Source organism: Urocitellus parryii, chromosome Y (genome assembly GCF_045843805.1).
Source record: "Urocitellus parryii isolate mUroPar1 chromosome Y, mUroPar1.hap1, whole genome shotgun sequence".
NCBI classification, from domain to species: domain Eukaryota; kingdom Metazoa; phylum Chordata; class Mammalia; order Rodentia; family Sciuridae; genus Urocitellus; species Urocitellus parryii.
The window spans coordinates 25,471,128-25,491,580 of NC_135548.1; the positions used below are offsets into that span (position 1 = coordinate 25,471,128).

Here is a 20,453-nt window from a genome sequence, read left to right on the forward strand (position 1 = left end):
AGATGGATTTATTGTAAGAACTGGGAGCACAAAGCAAAGAAAGAAGATTTTAAAAACTTGTAATTTGCCTAAAGGTGTCTAAAACTGGAGCCAAGAAAGTTATGGTTGTTAAGGAGATTAAAACCATTAAAGAGATGCTAGATACTTAGCACAGAGACAACAGGAAAGATCCCTGAGGGCATCTAAGTAATCAAAAAGAAAACCCATTGAAGGCTCAAGGGTGTAGAAGTGAAAACTTGTTTAAGAGAAGTATCGCCCTGCTCACACAGGAGTGCCCAGGAACTTGTTTCACCATGCTCAGCTGCTCAAATACTCAGAAACTCCCAGCTATCATCAGAGGAGGCCTAGCTACAGCTCAAGCTAGAAACCTTGTGCCATCCATGTGGTACTGGTTCTATAGAAATGCAGGATTCTAGAATTACAGGGTCATAGAAACTTTCACCAAGATTTCAAAGGAAGGCCTGGGAGTCCAGGCAAAGTATAGCAAAGTCAGAATCCCTGTTAGAAGCTCCTGAGAGGGTGATGCATAAAGTTATAAAGGTGAAGTCAAAATGAGAATGGTGACCTCCAGCATTAGAGATGCCAGTAATATGGATTGTCTGCCAAGGTATGCTTCTGGCTGTGGACTTATCTAACCTAATGGAGAGGGCATGGAGGCTGCACCTAGCAAGGCTGCCCAAACTCTTTGGAGTGCAAATCTTGCCAACATATTCCCTGACAGCAGGTGTGGAGGAAATGTTTACCTGTCTGGTTTCCATCTTGCTTTGACCCCATTCCTTCTTTCTCTGTCCCTATTCTTTCCTTTTGGAATGGAAATGTTTGTTTTGTACCATTACATTTGGATATATGTAACTTGCTTTTGATTTTTACTGGGACTCACAGCTCAGAGTTTACCTTAAGTCTCAAAGACACTTTGGACTTGGGCTTTGGGACAATGCTGAAATTGTTAAGACTATGGGAACTCTTGGAAGTGGACTAGACACATTTTGAATTGTAAGACAGACAATCTTTTGGGCTATGGGGGACCAGGGGTTGAATATTATAGTTTGGATATGAGGTGTCCCCCAAAAACTCCTGTGTTAATATGGGAGTATTCAGAGATGAAATAGTTAGATTATGAGAGCTGTAACCTAAAGAAATATATTCTTGTTTGGATGGACTGTGTGACAACTGTAAGCATGTGAGGCCTAGATAAAGAAGGTAGGTCACTGGGAGCATGCCCTGGAAGAGTTCATCTTCCCTGCAGCTTCTTTCCCCCATTCTCACTGCTACAATAACAGAGCAACACTCTACTGCTGTGTACTTCCACCATGATCCCTTCCACCAGAAGCCCTACTATGGGGGCTCAGAGCAATGGAGTCAGCCAACCACAAATTAAATCTCTGAAAGCATGAGCCAAAATTAACCTTTCCTTCTCTAAGTTTTTCTTATATTTTGATCATAGGGATGAAAAGAAGACTATCAATAGTACTTGAAATATTAGCCATAGCAAATAGGCCAAAGACGGAAACAAAAGGAACATAAATAATAAAGGAAGAAGTCAAATTGTCCTTGATTGCCAATGATATAATCCTACATTTAGAAGAACATAAAAACTCCACCAGTACACTTCAAGAGCTGATAAACAAATTCTGCAAAGGAACAGGACACAAAATCAACATATAAAAATCAATAGTTTTTCTATACACCAAAAATGAATACTGAGAAAAATAACCTGCTGGAAAACAGCCATTCATGAGAGTTCCCCCACTCCTCACCCCCCCCCAAAAAAAAAACTTAGGAATAAGTCTAATCAAAGGGGCAAAAGACCTCTACAACAAAAATTACACAACTTTGAAAAAAGAAACCAGAAAAAAAAAAAGAAACTAAAGACCAAAAGACCTCCTATGTTCATGAATAGGCAGAATAAAGCATTGTTTAAATGGCTATACTAAGAAAAGTCATCTACAGGTTCAATGCAATACATCAAAATACCAATGATATTCCTCTCAGAATTAGAAAAAAACATTCCTAAAGTGTATATGGAAGAACAAAAGACTCAAAAGAGTCAAAGCAATCCTGAGCAAAAAGAGTAAAGTTGGAGGCACTACAATACCTGACTTCAAACCAGAATACAGAGTCATAGGAACAAAAATAGTTTGGTACTAACAAAATTAAATTAAATTAAAATAAACAAACAAACATGTAGACCAGTGGAATAAAACAGAAGACACAAAGACAAATTCATACAGCTACAGTTTTCTGATTCTCTACAAAGGTGCCAAAACCTTATATTGTAGAAAAAACAGACTCTTTTAACAGTGCTGGAAACACTGGATATTCATATGTAAAAGACTGAAACTAGATACTCATCCTTCATCCCACACAAAAGTCAACTCAAAATGGATCAAAGACACAGAAACTTTGCAATTGCTAAACATAAGGAAAATACTCCAACATATAGAAATAGGCAGAGACTTCTTTAGTAAGACTCCTATAGCTCAGTAAATAATTCAAAGAATCAATAAATGGGATGGTATCAAAATTTATATAAAAAAAATATAAACCTTTTACTAAAGTAGCTGAAAACTGAATAGCAATCCACATGGATGATCTAAGAATGACTGACTACATCATGACAGAAATTCAGATAGAAAGAAAGCAATCCTGGAGGCTCAGGCATAAATTAGGAAGCTATTACAACAATCCAAATCAAATATAAAGATGGCCGACATGAGTGCAGTAACATTGAGAGTAAACATAAGCAGAAAGAGGCAAGAAGCATTTAAGTCTAAAAACTTATTCAGAGATAAAAATCCAAAGTACCTGAGGCTTCAAGAGGAGGTGAGATATAGTGAGGACAAATGGTGATAGTGAGGACAGATGGTGAGAGCTATTAAGGGGAAGGATTTGAGGGGGAAAGATGGTAAGTTTAGTTTGAGGCATGTCTGATTTGATACCTGCAAGACAACCACATGGAAATGTCCTAAAAGCAGCTAACATTCAGGAGAGCTGTGTGAGATAAACCACAGAGAGCATCAACATGCAGCCAGAAATTGAGGCAGTGAGAGATTATGTGACCCAGAGTAAGCACAGGAAGTGAAAAGAGAAGAGTCTCTGAGGCAGGAAGCAAAGGTTAGTGTATATAATGAGATGGGGTCCAGAGGGTGAGGATAGTTATCAAAGACAGAACAACAGGTTGCCAACAGTTAACCTCCACAATTGTGCTCCTCAGACATTCTAAACTGCTAACAAGTAAACCTCCAAGATCCTGCTCTTAGTCACCTATACTGGGAAGAAAGAAAAGACAATGACTTAAAGGGGGTGGAGGAGGTTCTGGGGACTACAAGAAAAGCAAGACCATGCCCTCCCACAAACACCCATCTCTGAGGCCCCAGCTCTTCTGCAGAAGTCTGTCTCTATCCCTTCGTAAGTAAAACTTGATTGCCTCAGTGTTTTCTTCTAACCCAGAGGAACAAAAACTCATTCTTAATCTCCAAAGACTGGTATCACTTATAGAACAGAAACTTCTGGAATGCTCTCAAGTCTTGATGAGAATGAAGAATGACTAAAGGAGCAAGCAAAGGTATCTTTAAGGCACACAGCAAAGAGACTGCATATAACTTGGCCTTAGACACACAGTCCAGTCTCATTCCCAGAAATGTGACCACCATGCCCTCACAAACAAGTTACTGTCATAACTCGAAGTCACCAAATACACAAAATCATGTTATTCCACCTTTATATTTTATTTTAACTTTTCCCCCTTCCCTCTAGCTGAAATGCTTCCTACATTGTCTCCAACAAATCCCTATTCAACCCTAAAGACCCAACTCAAAATATTTGCTATAGTCTTTCTTCAATTAAGATCTGGCTTCAGAGGAACTTTTTTCTCAATCACCATCACAATGCATTGCATTGCCCTGAGACTAGTCTTTTCTACATCAAGGTTCTTCAGAGGAAGGCATCCTGAGCATTATGACTGCCTCAGCCGAGGCAGCCATTAAATCCTTGATAAACTGAACAAATTTTGTGAATAAGTGGAAAAAAATCATAAGAAATTAACAGCTGCTTTCTCTGAGCCTCTAGTTTTTTATGTTAAAATGACTAGTACCTTCTTCAATATGTTGAAGAGTAAATGGCATAATATACTGGAAGTGTTGTGTCTGGCACACAGAAGTACTTAATAAATTAAATGTAATAAACAGTATTTAAATTAACTTGATAAATTATGTTAGAAAGTTTAAATATATTGGGCTGGGGATGTGGCTCAAGCGGTAGCACGCTCGCCTGGCATGCGTGCGGCCCAGGTTCGATCCTCAGCACCACATACAGACAAAGATGTTGTGTCCGCCAAATACTAAAAAATAAATATTGAAATTCTCTCTCTCTCTCCCTCTCTCTCTCTCCCTCTCTCTTAAAAGAAAAAAGAAAGAAAGAAAGTTTAAATATAATTAAGTAAAATCAAGCCTACAAGAAAATTTGGGACCAAATTATAAAAGACATAAGGATCCTTCCTGCAGCTGAATTTCCAAAATTTACCCAGATAAATCCCAAAATGTTAAGGTCTGTCCTGGTCAGATATCTGTTATGTATACCAAAAATAATTTCTTTGTTCAGAGTCAACCCCACATGTCCTTGACACTTTGTTGTATTCCATTCACTTGGCAGTCTCCCAGTCTTACCACATTTCAGTTTGGACTTAGGCAAATCATTGGAGTGAAACTTTTTCAGATTTTTTAAATGTGTCATTTTAGTGGAGTGAGGATAAGAGAGGGTGGGATATATAAAACAGAAGCAGTAAGAGGAACAAAAGGGAGGGGGAAATGGCCAAGGTAACAAGTACAGGTACTAGGAACCCCCAAACAAAAAGACCTTTCATTCTAGCATTTTAAACTCCAAACATGAGTTACTCAGTAGCCCACTTGATCTCTCCAAAGCAGAACCTTCCAGTCTAAAAGTTCCTCCCAAAAATACAGAGCTCTTTTCCTGCCACATTCTAAAATGTAAAATAATATCCAAATACTATGGGTAATTGAAGAAAGTCTATAAGATAGGACAGAGATCAAGAATAACAAAAGGGAGGGGGAATTCACTAAAGAAGAAAAATAATTTAGAAGGGGAGAAGATCTACAATTACTTTTCTCAAGAGATTCAAGAAGATAAAAGAAAAACAGTATCATCAAAAATACCAATGAAGAGGGTTCCCAGAAATCAAAAAATTTGGAAAAAGTCAAGGAAAGCTTTTAGGAACTTAAAAGAAATAATATGAGAATAAAATGAGACAATCAATTAATTTTTCACTTTAAAATTATTTATGTTATATAAATATTACCTCAACAAATTATCTAAGTGGTTATAATCAGCTAATATAACTTGAAAATCAAAGATTCTCTCTCTCATAGATTAGGCCTGAATGAATCCTGGAGATACACATTATAAAATTGTAAAAACTTGAGAATCTGGAAGAATAAAATTGCTTCAAAGATATAGAACACTCAAAGAAAGAAAAAAAAAATATGAGATAAATTCCTGAACATGTTTTAAAACCAGAAAATTTTGAAGAGTAATTTGGCCATATCTAGATAAATTTTAAATTTATTGAAGTTAATTTTATTGAAGTTAATTTTAAATTTTATTGAAGTTAATTTCCTCTAACATAGCAATGCAAATGTCAGGTAAGCAAGCACTAAATAAAATTTCAAACACAGGAACATTACAAGAAGACATGTGTAAAGATACTATATTACACAATATTATTTCAAATAAACACAAAAATAATAAATAACCTTAATTTTTAATCTGTAAGAAAGTAAATAAATAAAATGTTACAGGTATAAATTCACATACAGTCATGTGTCACAGAATAACAGGGACATTTCTTGAGAAAGATATGTATTTGTTAGGCAATTTTGTCACTCTATAAACATCATAAAGTGTATTTACATAGGTCTAGATATAGCCTACTACAGAGCTAGGCTATATGTGATGTGGATGTGAGTATGTGCATGCATGTGTCTGAATATATATATATATATATATATATATATATATATATATATATATATATATAATATGTATAATATATAATATATATTATATAGTCTAGTGCTACACACTGAATTATAAAATGCTAAGGCCTTCCCTGACACAGATCCTTGTGAGATCCGAATATTAAAAAATCCTATGGCCACGATAAACAAAACAATACATGATTAATTCAAGCATAAGAGCAAAGGATGCAGTCAAAAAACATAGTAGACACAGGATGCATGAGGCTGCTGCCTGTGTGACACAGCATGCTGTTTTACAGCTAAGTTTTTTAATGAATAAAAGGAGTGCATTCTTAATGACAAACATAGCAAATACATAAACTAGCAACATAATCATTTATTGTCATCAAATATCAGGTATTAGACATAACTGTATGCCTTACACTTTCATAAACTAAAATACATGGTATCTAACAGTACAACAGTACAAAATAGGTTTGTTTACACTAACATCACCACAAACAGATGAGAAACATACTCTCCTATGTTTACAATGCCTATGACATCACTAATTGATAGAAATCTTTAGCTTGATTATATATATATGAAACCACCACCCTACATGTGGTCTCTTTATTAACCAAAATGTTATGTGGTACATGACTGTACTTGACTATTACAGTCATGCTAACAATAAACTACATTAATTCACATAAGAATTACACATAGAGCGGCTAATATATACCAAATACTATTCTAGGTACTTGCTTTACAAATGGATCTACCTATAACAACATGGACAGAAGGTGGATGTTCAGAATACCAATTATATGGAGAGAAGATTTTACATACAGAAAAACAAGTCCTAAATAAGAAGGAAAATGAATGGGGTTGGCACCAGATTTTTTTATGATTAATGCCCACAAGATTATGAAAGAAAATTATTTCCTCTTGTATTTATTTCCATAGTTATCCAAAATATCACTCAGATGTGAAGGCAAAATAACCAGTTTCAGCTGTGGAAAAGCTAAGACATTTACTTTTATCCATTCATTCACAGTAAATTAAATTACATGAGATATAACAAGGAAATGAAATAGGAAAGAAAATGCAACTAGAAAAGGGATCTAACTGCAAAGAGTAATAAATTGAAATTCCAAGAGAGAAGCACACAGCAGGATTCAAAAACAATCACTTTAGGATGAAAAAAGAAAGGAACACTTCAAAGAAGTATCCAAGAGGGAAAAGGCAAAGGGGAAGGTGGAATTCCATATATTTGACTTGTTTTTGTTTTTTCTCAACCTTGCTACACTAGCACTTTGGGTTAGAAAATTTTTTGTTGTAGGGCACTGTGTTAAGCATCCTATGATATCTAGCATCATTTGGGTGCTGTACACACTATATGGCAGTAGCACTTTCCAAACTTAGACAACCAATTTCTCCAAGGGGTATATGCCACCAATTGAGAATGTATCTCTTACAAGAATTGAAGGATACGATAAAACAAGCCATGCAAGAACAAATTAAAAAGGCATTTGGAAACTCATGAAAAAAAACAACGAAAAAGCTGTATAAGAAAATGAAAGTAAGCCAGACATGGTGGCACCTGCCTGTAATCCCAGAGATAGGAAGATTAGCACAAGGATGCCAAGTTCAAGGCTAGCAACAGCCTGTCTCAAAATTAAAAAAAAAAAAAAAAAATAGAAAGGATTGTGAATGTAGCTCAGTGGTAGAACAACTCTAGGCTCAATCTCCAGTACAGAAAAAAATAAATAAATAAAAGAAATCAGAGCTTATTTACATTATTTCCTATAAAGAAAATTCCCAGTTATAATAACAGAAACACCGTAAGTTGTGACTACATGTCAACCAATTTTAAACATATGGACTATTTAATTATAGTTGCATGACAGACTGAACAAATCATCCACCTGGACACAGTAAAAGTACAAATAAATAGGCAATGCAAATAATGGGATACTAAAAAGTATATAACTTATTAGGAAGAGCAAGTAATAGAATATGACTATATTAAAAATTATAAAATCAAGGCAACCTGATAAAAACATATATTATTTTGAAAAAAGATAAAAACAACCATAAATATTATAAGAGTTTAAAAATCCTTAAGCGTTCAATATAGGAAGTAGAGGGAGAGAGATGGGTACAGCAAGGACTATGGTCCTTCATTATAAACCCTTCCACATCAATTGATTTTTAACTATACGCAAATATTACTTTTTTTAAAGAGAGAGAGAAAGATTGAATTTTTTAACATTTATTTTTTAGTTCTCAGCAGACACAACATCTTTGTTTGTATGTGGTGCTGAGGATCAAACCCAGGCCCCACGCATGCTAGGCGAGAGCGCTACCGCTTGAGCCACATCTCCAGCCCAACAAATATTACTTTGATAGAAATTTTTTTTTTTAAGGAGAGACAGACACACACACACACACACACACACACACACACACACAGAGAAAGAGAGAGAGAGAGAGAGAAAGAATGAATTTTTTAATATTTATTTTTTAGTTTTTGGTGGACACAACATCTTCATTTTATTTTTATGTGGTGCTGAGGATCAAACCCAGCGCCCAGCACATGCCAGGTGAGCACGCTACCACTTGAGCCACATCCCCAGCCCCTTTGATAGAAATTTTAAGTAATTTTTTAAGAAAATCAGCAACTATCTTTTATAAGAAATCATTAATTACATAAGTTAAAACAGAACAGTATTGCCAATCAACATACTGAAATTTTCGATAATCTAATATTGTAAGTGCTATTAGAGAGACATGGATTCAACCTATTCAAAAAATATTTAGGAAAAAAAAAAACACCACAAATATTGAATAGGCAAAACATCTGCAAACACCAAAGCAAAGTTTGACCCAATCAGCAATGGAGAAATATTCTTTTGAACTGGGCAGTGTCCTGTTCTATTTTTGGCAAATTAGTTTGGAAAGTGTAAATAAACTAGAAATGTAGGTACAACCATCAGTTAGGAGACTACTGCTCAAGTTTAAGAGCAAAATAATAAGCAGTGTATAGGCAGACTGTGATGGTGATTTCAGAATGAACAGAAGAGGATGATATCAGGGTGGAGATAATGATAACTAGTTTGGAACAATGATATAAACAAATGTTTACTGTGCCTTAAAATATCATTCTAGGCATTTGATAGTAGTATTTCATTTATTAATAACACTATGAAGAAAGTAGCACTTTATCTTCATTTTATACATGAGAAAATTTAGATTATTAACCTGCCCAAAGTTAGTAAAAAGTAAAATGATACCTGAGAGAAATGGCAAAAAAGAGTGGATAGAGAAAATACTGAATGCTAGTATATTAACCTAGCTCAGAATAATATAGAGCCCCATATATTGACCCAGTAATCATATCCCTTCCCATATCATTAAGGAATTGAGGCAGAATAAAGCAGAGTTCACTGAAGGTAAAAGAAAACTAGAAGGAAATTTTAAATCGCATAATTATATTTATGCCAGATACAAGAAAAAAAATCATGTAGTACTGCAAAGTTCCCTGTAAAAGACATAGGAAACCCCAGTTACCTAAGGTTACTAGGAGCCAGATCACCGTTTCTTATAAAATAGTAGAGAGGGAAAAAAAAAAAAAAAACTTATTGGATCTGTATTTTCATTAGTATAAAAGAATGAATGAATGAATGAATGAATAAATAAATAAATAAATAAATAAATAAATAAATAAATAAGGCAAGCTTGGTTTGTGTTTCATTTAATAAAATGTAGCATTTAATTGTAAAAATGTGCCAAAAGAAATATCCTCTTAGACTTTAATCTTCTGAATTTAGCATTTTGTCAGTTAGAAAAGACTGAAATCTCCTGACAACTTGAAAATTTTTTCTGTCCTCCTATACCTTCCAATCACTTATTAAAACAGTAAACAAAACATGCTTGCACCTATTCCTAGGAGACTATACTTTATATTTTTTATGTTTCTTTCAACAAAACAAATGGCCATTAATTTCTAACTTCTTGTTACATATCTGAAAGAAGGGTTTGCTTCTTGGAAAATTTTATGATTAAAAGAAATTAAAATTATCTTCATTGGAATTCCATACTTCAAAAATTAATATCAAAACCCAAAATTTGCCAGGCATGGTGGTGTACACCCATAGTCCCAGCAGATCAGACTGCAAGTTCAAAGCAAGCCTAAGCAACTTAACAATATACTGTATCAAAATAAAAAATAAAAACTGGCTCAGTGGTGAACTGTTCCTAGGTTCAATCCCTAATACCAAAAATAATAAATAAATAAAATTTAAAAAGCACAAAATTTATGAAAAAAATATATTCTACTACATAAAACAATTTAAACACAAACATTTTTCATAATTATTAATCTACATTTTAATAAGCCACTACACTTGCAATCTTATAAAGTTTTAGTTAATGTAACACATTAATCTGTTGACACCTGTAATGCAACTTACTTTACAAAAGAAAAACTACAAATGAGTAGCACGGAGAAATATCTTTCTAAATATTTTAAAATTCAAATTAAAGTCTGAAAAAAATACTAAAAAGTATGAAGTAGAAATCTAAAGCATAAACTCTCTAGAAGAACCATTAAAAAAAAATGAAGAGGTACACCTAAAAGTCAACAGAGTACATAAAATGGAATACTAAAACACACATGCTTCAACAGAAAAGGAGGCAAGAGTAATAGGATAAATAAAAAAATAATGAAATTAGAAACTAAAACCAGTCATATCAATAATCATATTTGATAATGAATTAAACATTCTAGGCTTTCAACTACAAAAAATAAAAAGTGGGCAAAAAGAATTGAGAGAAGTCCTCTGAGATACTCGAGCCAGTTACCAAAGGCTTAAGGTTCTCTGAAAATAACTGGAAAAATTCCAGGCCTTCAAAGCAGACTAGAGAGAAGCAGCAGGGCCAACTTTCCCTTTAGAATAGTGTTATGAACAGGATGTTTGTGTTTTCCCAAAATTCATATGTTGAAACTCTAATCCCCAATGTGATGGCATTTGTAGATGGAGCCTGTGGGAGGTAATTAGGTCATGATGGTAGAGCCCTCATGAAAGGAACAGAGCCAGTAGACACAGAGAACTTGCTTCTTTTGGTTTTTTGTTTTGTTTTGTGAGGATACAGCAAGGTGTCCATTTACAATCAGGGAAGAGAGACATCACCAGGAACTAAATCTGCAATCACCTTGTCCTTTTATGTCCTGGCTTGCAGCACCACGAGAAATAAATTTCTGTTGTTTAAACAACCTATGGTATTTTTGTTAGAGAAAACCTAATATGTTCTTCAAACTTCTCAAATTCATTGTACTTGTCACATTAAGTTAGCAAAAATTTAGGGCCTAGTTTTCCCAATAATGGCATTTATTATTTATTATTGCCTATTATTGGTTACATTTGTTAAATGTAAGCATGTTTGCTTGTTATTACTATGTTATTTCTAGACCCAATACACCAAAGTGACCTTTGTGGTAGTCCCCTGAACACTGTTATAAAACTGTTAAATCAAGACCTAAATTTATTTTCATAAATTCAATTTCTTTTTACATATATACATGTGTGTGTATACATAATTTTTTTAGTTGTAGTTGGACACAAAATCTTTATTTTATTTATTTATTTTTATGTGGTGCTGAGTGTCCAGCGACCCAGCGGTGAGCGCTATACCACTGAGCCACAACCCCAGCCCCTCATAAGTTCAATTTCTAATAAAAATAATCAGCCTTACACTATTAATTTAAATATGACTATCAAATATATTTACTTATTTAAAACAAACTCTTATATTTTTATTCAGGATTGATATGTTTTAGCAGGCTTTTCAACCATGAATTCATTTTTTTTCCTCTCCTTAAGAAGTACTGGTTTGATTTTTAAAAAGACAAAACAAAACAAAATTGCTTGTTATCTATAGAATCCAAAAGTTGTCTGGATATGATAGAAATGCTTATTTGAAGCCAATAAAGGATTTCTATATGTCCACAGGCATAATGGAAAAGTTCTATTAAAATCAGTAGACCATTTCAAAAACAACTGACCACTCTATATTTGAAAGAAAACCCCTGTTGCTAAGTACTGGCACATTCCTACTAAATAGTAAGGATTTACTGATCTGTGAGGCAACCCATTTCATACCAGCTACTTCAAATAATGATAAGAACAAAGACTGGTTGTTTTGGCAAGTTATTTTTGACAATATTTTTTGTCAAATATTTTTGACAATATTATTGGCAAATACTAGAATAACCAGCATTTACTTGTTTCAATCTTTATTTTTTCTGAGTAATAATGGACTAATATATAGATATTACTAATTACTTAAGGTAGAAATCAGCAACCTTTTTCTCTAAAGAGACATGGGTTAAAATTATAGGCTTTACAGAACATATCATTTTTGTCAGAACTAATCAACTCTACCCCTAAAGCACAAAAGGAGCCACAGACAGTAAGTGTATGAATAGTTCTTGCTGTGTTCCAATAAAACTTCATTTACAAAAACAGACAGCATGCCATATTTGGCTCACTGGTCATATTCTCCCAACTTTACTTAAGTTAAGCTATGCTATATAAGCTATTTGTTCACAAAACCCAGACTCAAAAGATAAGTCCTTCCTCCTGAACAATGAATTTAGTCTTCATAAAATATTGCACACATTTAATTTTTGAGGAAGGCATCCCATTACACCTTAAGTTGAAACCCTTATTAACAAAAATGAAAGACAAATACATAATAACAATGTCACATTTAAACAATATATTACCAGCCTTCAGCTTCTGAGACTTATTAAAATCAAGTCCATAGTAAGAGACTGAATATTGACAGTTTTCCTCTACCAATTTTCTTTCTATTCTTCCTATACAAGTGAAATAATGAATATAAAATATTCTTTCTTCCTGTGCCATTATTTCATGTTTACTTAAGGATTACAAAAAGCCAGCATGGTGGGTGCATGCCTGTAAAACCAGTGGGTTGGGAGGCTGAGGCAGGAGGATTTCGAGTTCAAAGCCAGCCTCAGCAAAAGTGAGACACTGAGCAACTCCGTGAGACCCTCCCCTTTAAATAAAATACAAAATGGGCTGGGGAGGTAGCTCAATGGTCAAGTGCCCCTGAATTCAATCCCCAGCACCAAAAAAAAAAAAAAAAAAAAGATAGAGAGAGATTACAAAAGACTAATGTAAAAATATGATTTAATAGGAGATTCAAAAGCCATAAGATAACCCTCTCAACAGAGGGTATTTTTTCTTTTTTGCATTGAGACAGTGTCTTACTAAATTGCTTAGGGACTTGCTAAGTTGCTGAGGCTAGCCTTGGAACTTGAGATCCTTCTGCCTCAACCTCCCAAGCTATTGAGATTACAGGTGTGAACCACAGCACCTGGCTTATAGAGGGTTTTCTAAAATAAACAGTATCAACTTTTTCCAAAAGTGACACATGATCAGAAATCTATTACCTGCCCAAATTATAATAATTTCGTTAACTGGCAATAATAACCAGACTTGAATTTAAATAGCAAGAACAGTAAGTATCTACTGAGTGTTCAACAAATAAAAAGCAGCATTCTAAGAACTCTGTATTTTGCCATTGAGCCTCATAACTGTACTATGAGGTGTACTACAATTGACACCATTTTATGAATAAGCCAACTTAGGCAGGGAGCATTAAGAAACATGTCCAAGGTTACAGCTGATTAGTGGCAGACCCAGGACTGACCTCAGCTCAGGAGAACTGGACTTCAGAGTCCAGTGCTCTCAACCACCAGCCATTCTGTTCCTCAAGATGTAGATGTAAACCTAACTGAAGATCAGCAATATAGAAGTGCTTTTGTAACTATTCCCTTAGTTTCTAAGTAATACTTCATGATACAGTTTTGTAATAGAATTCTAATTAATTAATTCAATATCAATATTTACCGATTCAAAATAATCTAATTTTTGATCACAAACAGACTGATTAAAGCTCTTGAGCCCATTCCTCTCGCAATGTTGATTTTTTTTTTTTTTTGGTTCTGGGGATGGGACACAGGCTTTACACATGCTAGAAAAGTGCTCTTCCACTGAGCTTTACCCCCAGTCCACAATACCAACTTCTTATTGCCCACTGGTCCATATATATTGGGAACTCAGGCAAAGAGAAAAAAAAAAAACTGGAGGAGGAAGGTACTTGCTAAGCAGGCCATAATAGCAACAAGCAAGTTGAATATGACAAAAACACAAATACTAGCCTATTTTTTCACTTTGAAAGTGCTTGTCTTAGATACATAGATATCTATAATCATACATGTTTCCAGTACTTTTGTTTAAAGAATTAAAGCAATACCAAGAACTAGAAATAGGTTAATATACATACATGAAACTACTATGATAAAGTAAAATACTTTAAAGACCCACCAACAGTCTAACTGAATTTTATTTTCCATGAGAACACAGTGAGACAATAATCCAAATCATGTGAACAAGTTAACCAATATAATGGCACTAATAAATTTAATAATACCAATTTTAAACTAATATTAATTTGTAACAAAATATAAGAAAGTTATTAAATACAGTACATAAAATACTGTACATTATCTCATAACATGACTATTCTTCAATGTGTCACAATAGATATCAGCAATATGATTAAACCAATAAGAACTGCAATAAATAAATAAATAAATAAGACTTGCAATCCCCTTGTACTGTAATTAGTATAGTTAATATAAAATACTGTACATTATCTCATAACCAACATGACTGTTTCTTCAATGTGTCACAGTAGGTATGACCAATATGATTAAACCCATAAGACTTGCAATCCCCTTGTATAAGCAAATACATACTATTACTAATTATGGAATGCCATATAATGTAGGAGAATGAGATTTACAAGGTGAAAAGTCCTTTATAAACATAAAATTATCACTGAAAATAATATTTTTAAAGAATATTAAATAAATCAAAAAGTACAAATAGCCAATAAAAAGGGCCTCATTTGTTAATATCAATTTACTCAAATTCATCATAATTCTAATAGTATCACTGAGTAAAAAATTCAAAATATGTCCAGTAAAACCAGAACTATTTCAGGTGTGAAGCATAGATCAATACCAACTCACAGCTGTGTTACTGCATTATGATGGGATAAGTGCAAACACAGAAGAAAGCATGTAGAAACTTTTAGAGAAATCTGACATGGCCACAGGCTTCATAATTTAACAAGGTATTAAATTCAATCTCATTATCCTATACTTGTTAAATGAAATATTTGTGACATTGTTCTCTTTTTCATGATGTCAAATCAACCATACAAACTCCCATTTTGTTATAAACAAATCTTTCAATTGTGAAATATCAATGTAAAAGAAGTCAATAACTGCCAGAAAAATTAATGAGCACAAAAGCAGGTGTTTTGTGCAGCAAAGAGCAGCCAAAGATATGCTTATCAAGGAAGTTAAATGTTATTTTGGGTGGCTATTTTGCACCAACAAAAATATAAACACAGACATGAAAAGGAGCACTGAAATTTCACAGTACTGGAACAGCCATCATGTTTTTAATATGAGTAAATGAAAAGTTCATTATCAATTTTTAATTATAAAAGAAACACTTAACTCATACATATATGCTTAAAAAAACTCCTGATGAATGTATGACTAATTTAATTAAATGAAGAAGGAAAACGATAGTAAACAAAGGAAATAAGCACATCCAGATGAAATAGTCAAAAAAATTATTAGCAGCAACCAAACTAAGGGAAAGGCACATCCTAATCTTGCTCAATTCCAAAATGTAGCAACCAAAGAAGATTCATATGGAACCTAGAAACTAACCCTACCCCATCCATCTCCAAGAAGCAAAACTGAGAAAAGAAGTCAGTCAACATAGTTCTGGAGAAATCTCATGTGCTGTGGTTTGAATAGAGTTAATCTCCTCTGAAACTTACACTGGAGTTTAATCCTCATTATTAAAGAGGGCGAAACCTTAATCCTACTGTGGTGTTCAGGGATGGGGCCTTTGGGAAGAGACTGATTAGGCAAGGTTCTAATATATGTTTGAATATTGATAGCTTTTTATTTGAAGAGATATACCAGAAGTCATGCATATACATACACACATGTGCTCCTTGTCTCTTGCCATATGATGCTCACCACCACCATGGGATTCTGCCAGTAAGAAGGCCATCACTTCAGATGCAGACATTCAGAACCGTGAGTCAAAATAAATCTTTAATTTAAAACTTACACAGTCTGTGATATTGTGGTATTAGCAACTGAAAATGGACTAATACATCACTGTTATCAATTTAAAGTGAACCATTCTGTAGAAATCAACAGGTAAATGGAGAAAAATTCATGGCAAATCCCTAGAAGTAGAAGCTCTGCATATCAACTTGGGCTCTTAGCACAGGCTAAAGGGTTACCAGCGTTTGCCATTCCACATATGGTGAACTGAGCTGGAATACTGAGAACAAGCCTATTTCATGTGTTCTGTGTCCTAAACAGAAACAATACAGGGTTCTTTCTGGTCTTCATAACTTACAGCTAAGGAAAGAACGACCTATGCTTAGCAGTGTTCTAAGGTAAAACCCTGTGGAATGGAACCCTACATGAGCTTACCAGACAGCAAAGTTCCTAGCTGCCTACTTTTGTGCCTCATCCAAGGTCCTAGCATGAATTATGATCTCATCATCATAACTCCTTTCTAATCAGGGACCTACAGCTATAAGCAATTCTGAAATATAATTTTTTTTAAAAAAAAAGGAAAAAAAATTAAGACTTTGTGGTATATCTTATAAAACATGATATGTGTTAAGGAAACAATCAGGATGTAGGACAAACTACACTAACTTAAACTTCTAAAAATAGTTTCCATTAACATTGCTTTGAAAGAGAATATTTCAAAAACAACAGTTGGTTGTGTCAAGGAAAGAAATTTTATCAACATATTTCAAAATTTACTTCTAATTAAATACAAATACACACTTTTAATAGTGATCATTAGGGCTGGGGATGTGGCTCAAGCGGTAGCGAGCTCGCCTGGCATGCGTGCGGCCCGGGTTTGATCCTCAGCACCACATACCAACAAAGATGTTGTGTCCGCTGAGAACTAAAAAATAAATATTAAAAATTCTCTCTCTCTCTCTCTCTCTCTCTCTCTCTCTCTCTCTCTCTTAAAAAAATAGTGATCATTATTCATATTATCATTAGCTATCTCTCTTAGTAATTGGATTCTATCAACAAAGTTGATATGAAAAGACTTAATTCTTTCCTTACAGAGGCTTACAGAATTATAAGGCATCAAAGTTTTTAACCAATTAGAAAAGACTATATATATATATATATATATATATATATATATATATATATATATTTTTTTTACTTCTCTGGATCTAAAAGTGGAATGAACATATTTACAGCAAAAAGAAGAATCACCTCATTAATTTTATCACAAAATCTATCAACTTTCTGCATACTTTAACTTATATTAGTCCCTATATCTCTGTTAAAACAAATCAATTACAAACTCATTATAAAATGTTGACTTAATTTGTTTGGCAAATTTTTCTATGAATACTTATATTTAATGTTTCATATTTAATGTTTCACATTAAATACTTTACAAAATCCATCTTTATTAACTTTCAAACTCTGCATGGTCCCATTTAAGAACTTAGTAAAGTAAAAATGCTTTTTAATTAAGATCTTCACTATTTATGACAGACTGCATTTTGAAAGGCTGCATCTGATTTTTTAAATTTGAATTTTTATATTTAGAGGAATTATTGGGAATATGGGGAAAATTTTTCAAAAACTTTCAGATACTGGGCTGGGGTTGTGCCTTAGAGGCAGAGTGCCTGCTTAGCATGTATAAGGCACTGGGGGTTCAATCCTCAGCACCACATACACACTCACACACACACACTCAATATAAAACTTGAGATCTTTACCTTCACTTTTTTTCCCCCAAGTCTTCCAAACTCAGGGTACATTTTATACTTGCAGCACATCTGAACTAGGACTAGATACATTTTATGTGTTCAACAGTCAAATATAGCTAACATCTACCATACTGGACAGTATAGCCTTAGTTTATCTCATCCTCATGTTCTTTCTATCACTAGTTACAGTCAAATTACTTCAAACATGTATTTCTAGCTTGGTCTTTATTCATACAAAATTAGTATTTCCTATGCCTAGCTGACATCTTATTTTAGATGACTCAAAGGCACCTCGCACTCTAATATCCTATATCAACCCATAACCCACCCACCAAAAACGTAGTCATCTTCTAAAAGTCCCCATCTAACTGAATTGTAATGGATTCCCAATATACATACACATACCTACAAGTCAACTCCTGATACCACCTTTGTCACTCCCATACACAATCCATCAAAAAAATTCTGTCCATTTACCTCATAAATGTCTCTCAAATCAATCACTGTTCTCTAGCAACCATCAATATCTACTCTCAGTTCCATTTTCTTCGGTGCAAGGACACATCAAAACTTAACTATGATGTTATCCCTGCTGACTTTTATTAACTACAGAATTAAACACAAAAACTGAACATGGCCTACAAGGTCCAAGCTACATGATCTAGCACCTAAGTAGTTGTCCATCTCTTTCTTGCCCTATAGCCCCCTGGTCCTTCAGACTTTTGTACTCACCATGCTCCCTATCACATTGTGACCTTTGCAGATGCTGCTCTCCCCTTATTTAATTTTTCTTGGGGAAGCATTCTTAGACCACCATGAAGAGGCCAAATTCCCTTTTCCTAAGGATATCTGGAACAATGTTTCTTCTCTTTATATTTTGTAACAGATGCAATATTTTTGAATATATAATTAATGACTCCCTCCATAGACTACATGGTCTTTATTCATACAAAATTAGTATTTCCTAATGCCTAGCTGACATCTTATTTTAGATAACTCAAAGGCACCTCACACTCTAATATCCTATATCAACCCATAACCCACCTGATTATACTAAATAATTGCCTGCCACAACACAATGTCCAATAATTATTTCCTGAATAGGTGCAATGAGGTATCTGCTCTGCTTTTTCCCCAAAGACACAATATTGAGAAGACATATACAACAAACCTTGCTCATACATCATTAGTACTGGAAAGCTTTCAAGACTTCCCAAATCTGGATTTACTGCTCTCAGATGTGTTACCACAACACCCAACAAGTAAAATACCAGTGTCTAACATGTTTAAATTCTGCCTGCCATGCATCACTACGTTCTAGCAACAAACACAGTGTGCCTTGTATAAAGGAGGCATAAAAAATTACTAAATGTATTTCAATGTACCATTATTGCATTTGATTACATACTTCATATTGACCTACTTTTGTGAAGATATTATATCTTCAGTATAACTATATTGAGATGAGGGTACCTATTTTGTCTCTACTTCAAAGGCTATAAAACTGCAATACATGTGAGAAAACCATATGCACACACAAAGACTCACACCCATTAAGTACAAATGTGAACCTGATAGGAGCTACAGTACTGAGGTACATGTAAGGCTCTATGTCTAGCCCAGGAGCATTATACATTTCTTTCTCTCTCCACCACCAAAGTGTTTCTTTTCGGCTATCAGTATCATTGATTTGACACTCTTATTAATACTTTATATCATTACTACACATTTCTTGCCCCTGCTTCTTTGCTTTTCTTTGTTGTTCTATGGCTTCACAAGAGTTTCCCAAATTTTTACATTAAAAGCTTGCATTGTGAGGAGCACAGTCTACTCCTTCAAAAAATTCTCTGGCTGGGTGCAGTGGCACATGCCTGTAATCCCAGCAACTCCAGAGGCTGAAGCAGGAGGATGGCGAGTTCAAAGCCAATCTCAGCAAAAGTGAGGCGCTAAGACTCTATCTCTAAATAAATTACAAAATAGGACTGGGGATGTGGCTCAGTGGTTGAGTGGGTTGAGTGCCCCTGAGCTCAATCCCCATACACACACTCCCCCGCAACCCCACACAAAAAATTATCTGGAAGTGAAGTATTCTTCAACTACTTCCAGATCATATACCTTTCAAAAAAAAAAAAAACAGAATTTTTAGACTGATATGACTTAACTGTAACGTAAATCAAAATGCCAACATTCTTTTATCAAAAACATAAGCTAAAATAAATTTACATAGTCATATTTTTATGGTTCTTGAAATGTGGCCATTTTTATTTGAGTAAGCAAATATTGCTGTGTGATAATTATTTTCCATCTACTGAGGTAGAAAGGTTTTTTAAAAACCTTCTTTATGCTTGAAGCACAAATACAAGTCTACAAGCAGTTAAAACCAGATTTATAAGTTAATCACCAAAAAATCACTGAAAATAGGACCTTAAAACCTGAACAACTTAATAAAATATTTTTGGCAGTTTACAATATGAATACAAGCAGCAAGGCAATATGTGAGACATCTTGAGACAGAATGTCAACTAGGCA

The 20,453-nt window shown here is 34.1% G+C and overlaps 1 protein-coding gene across 1 annotated transcript in view; it reads left to right on the forward strand.

Moving 5' to 3' along the window:
• The first annotated feature begins 2,712 nt into the window (after nt 1-2,712).
• The window catches only part of LOC144250987 (uncharacterized), a 38,405-nt gene continuing 20,664 nt past the window's right edge, over nt 2,713-20,453 (forward strand). The window contains exon 1 of the mRNA XM_077794133.1: nt 2,713-2,823. Within this exon, the coding sequence (XP_077650259.1) occupies nt 2,713-2,823 (111 nt within the window). The remainder of the gene's footprint in view (nt 2,824-20,453) is intronic.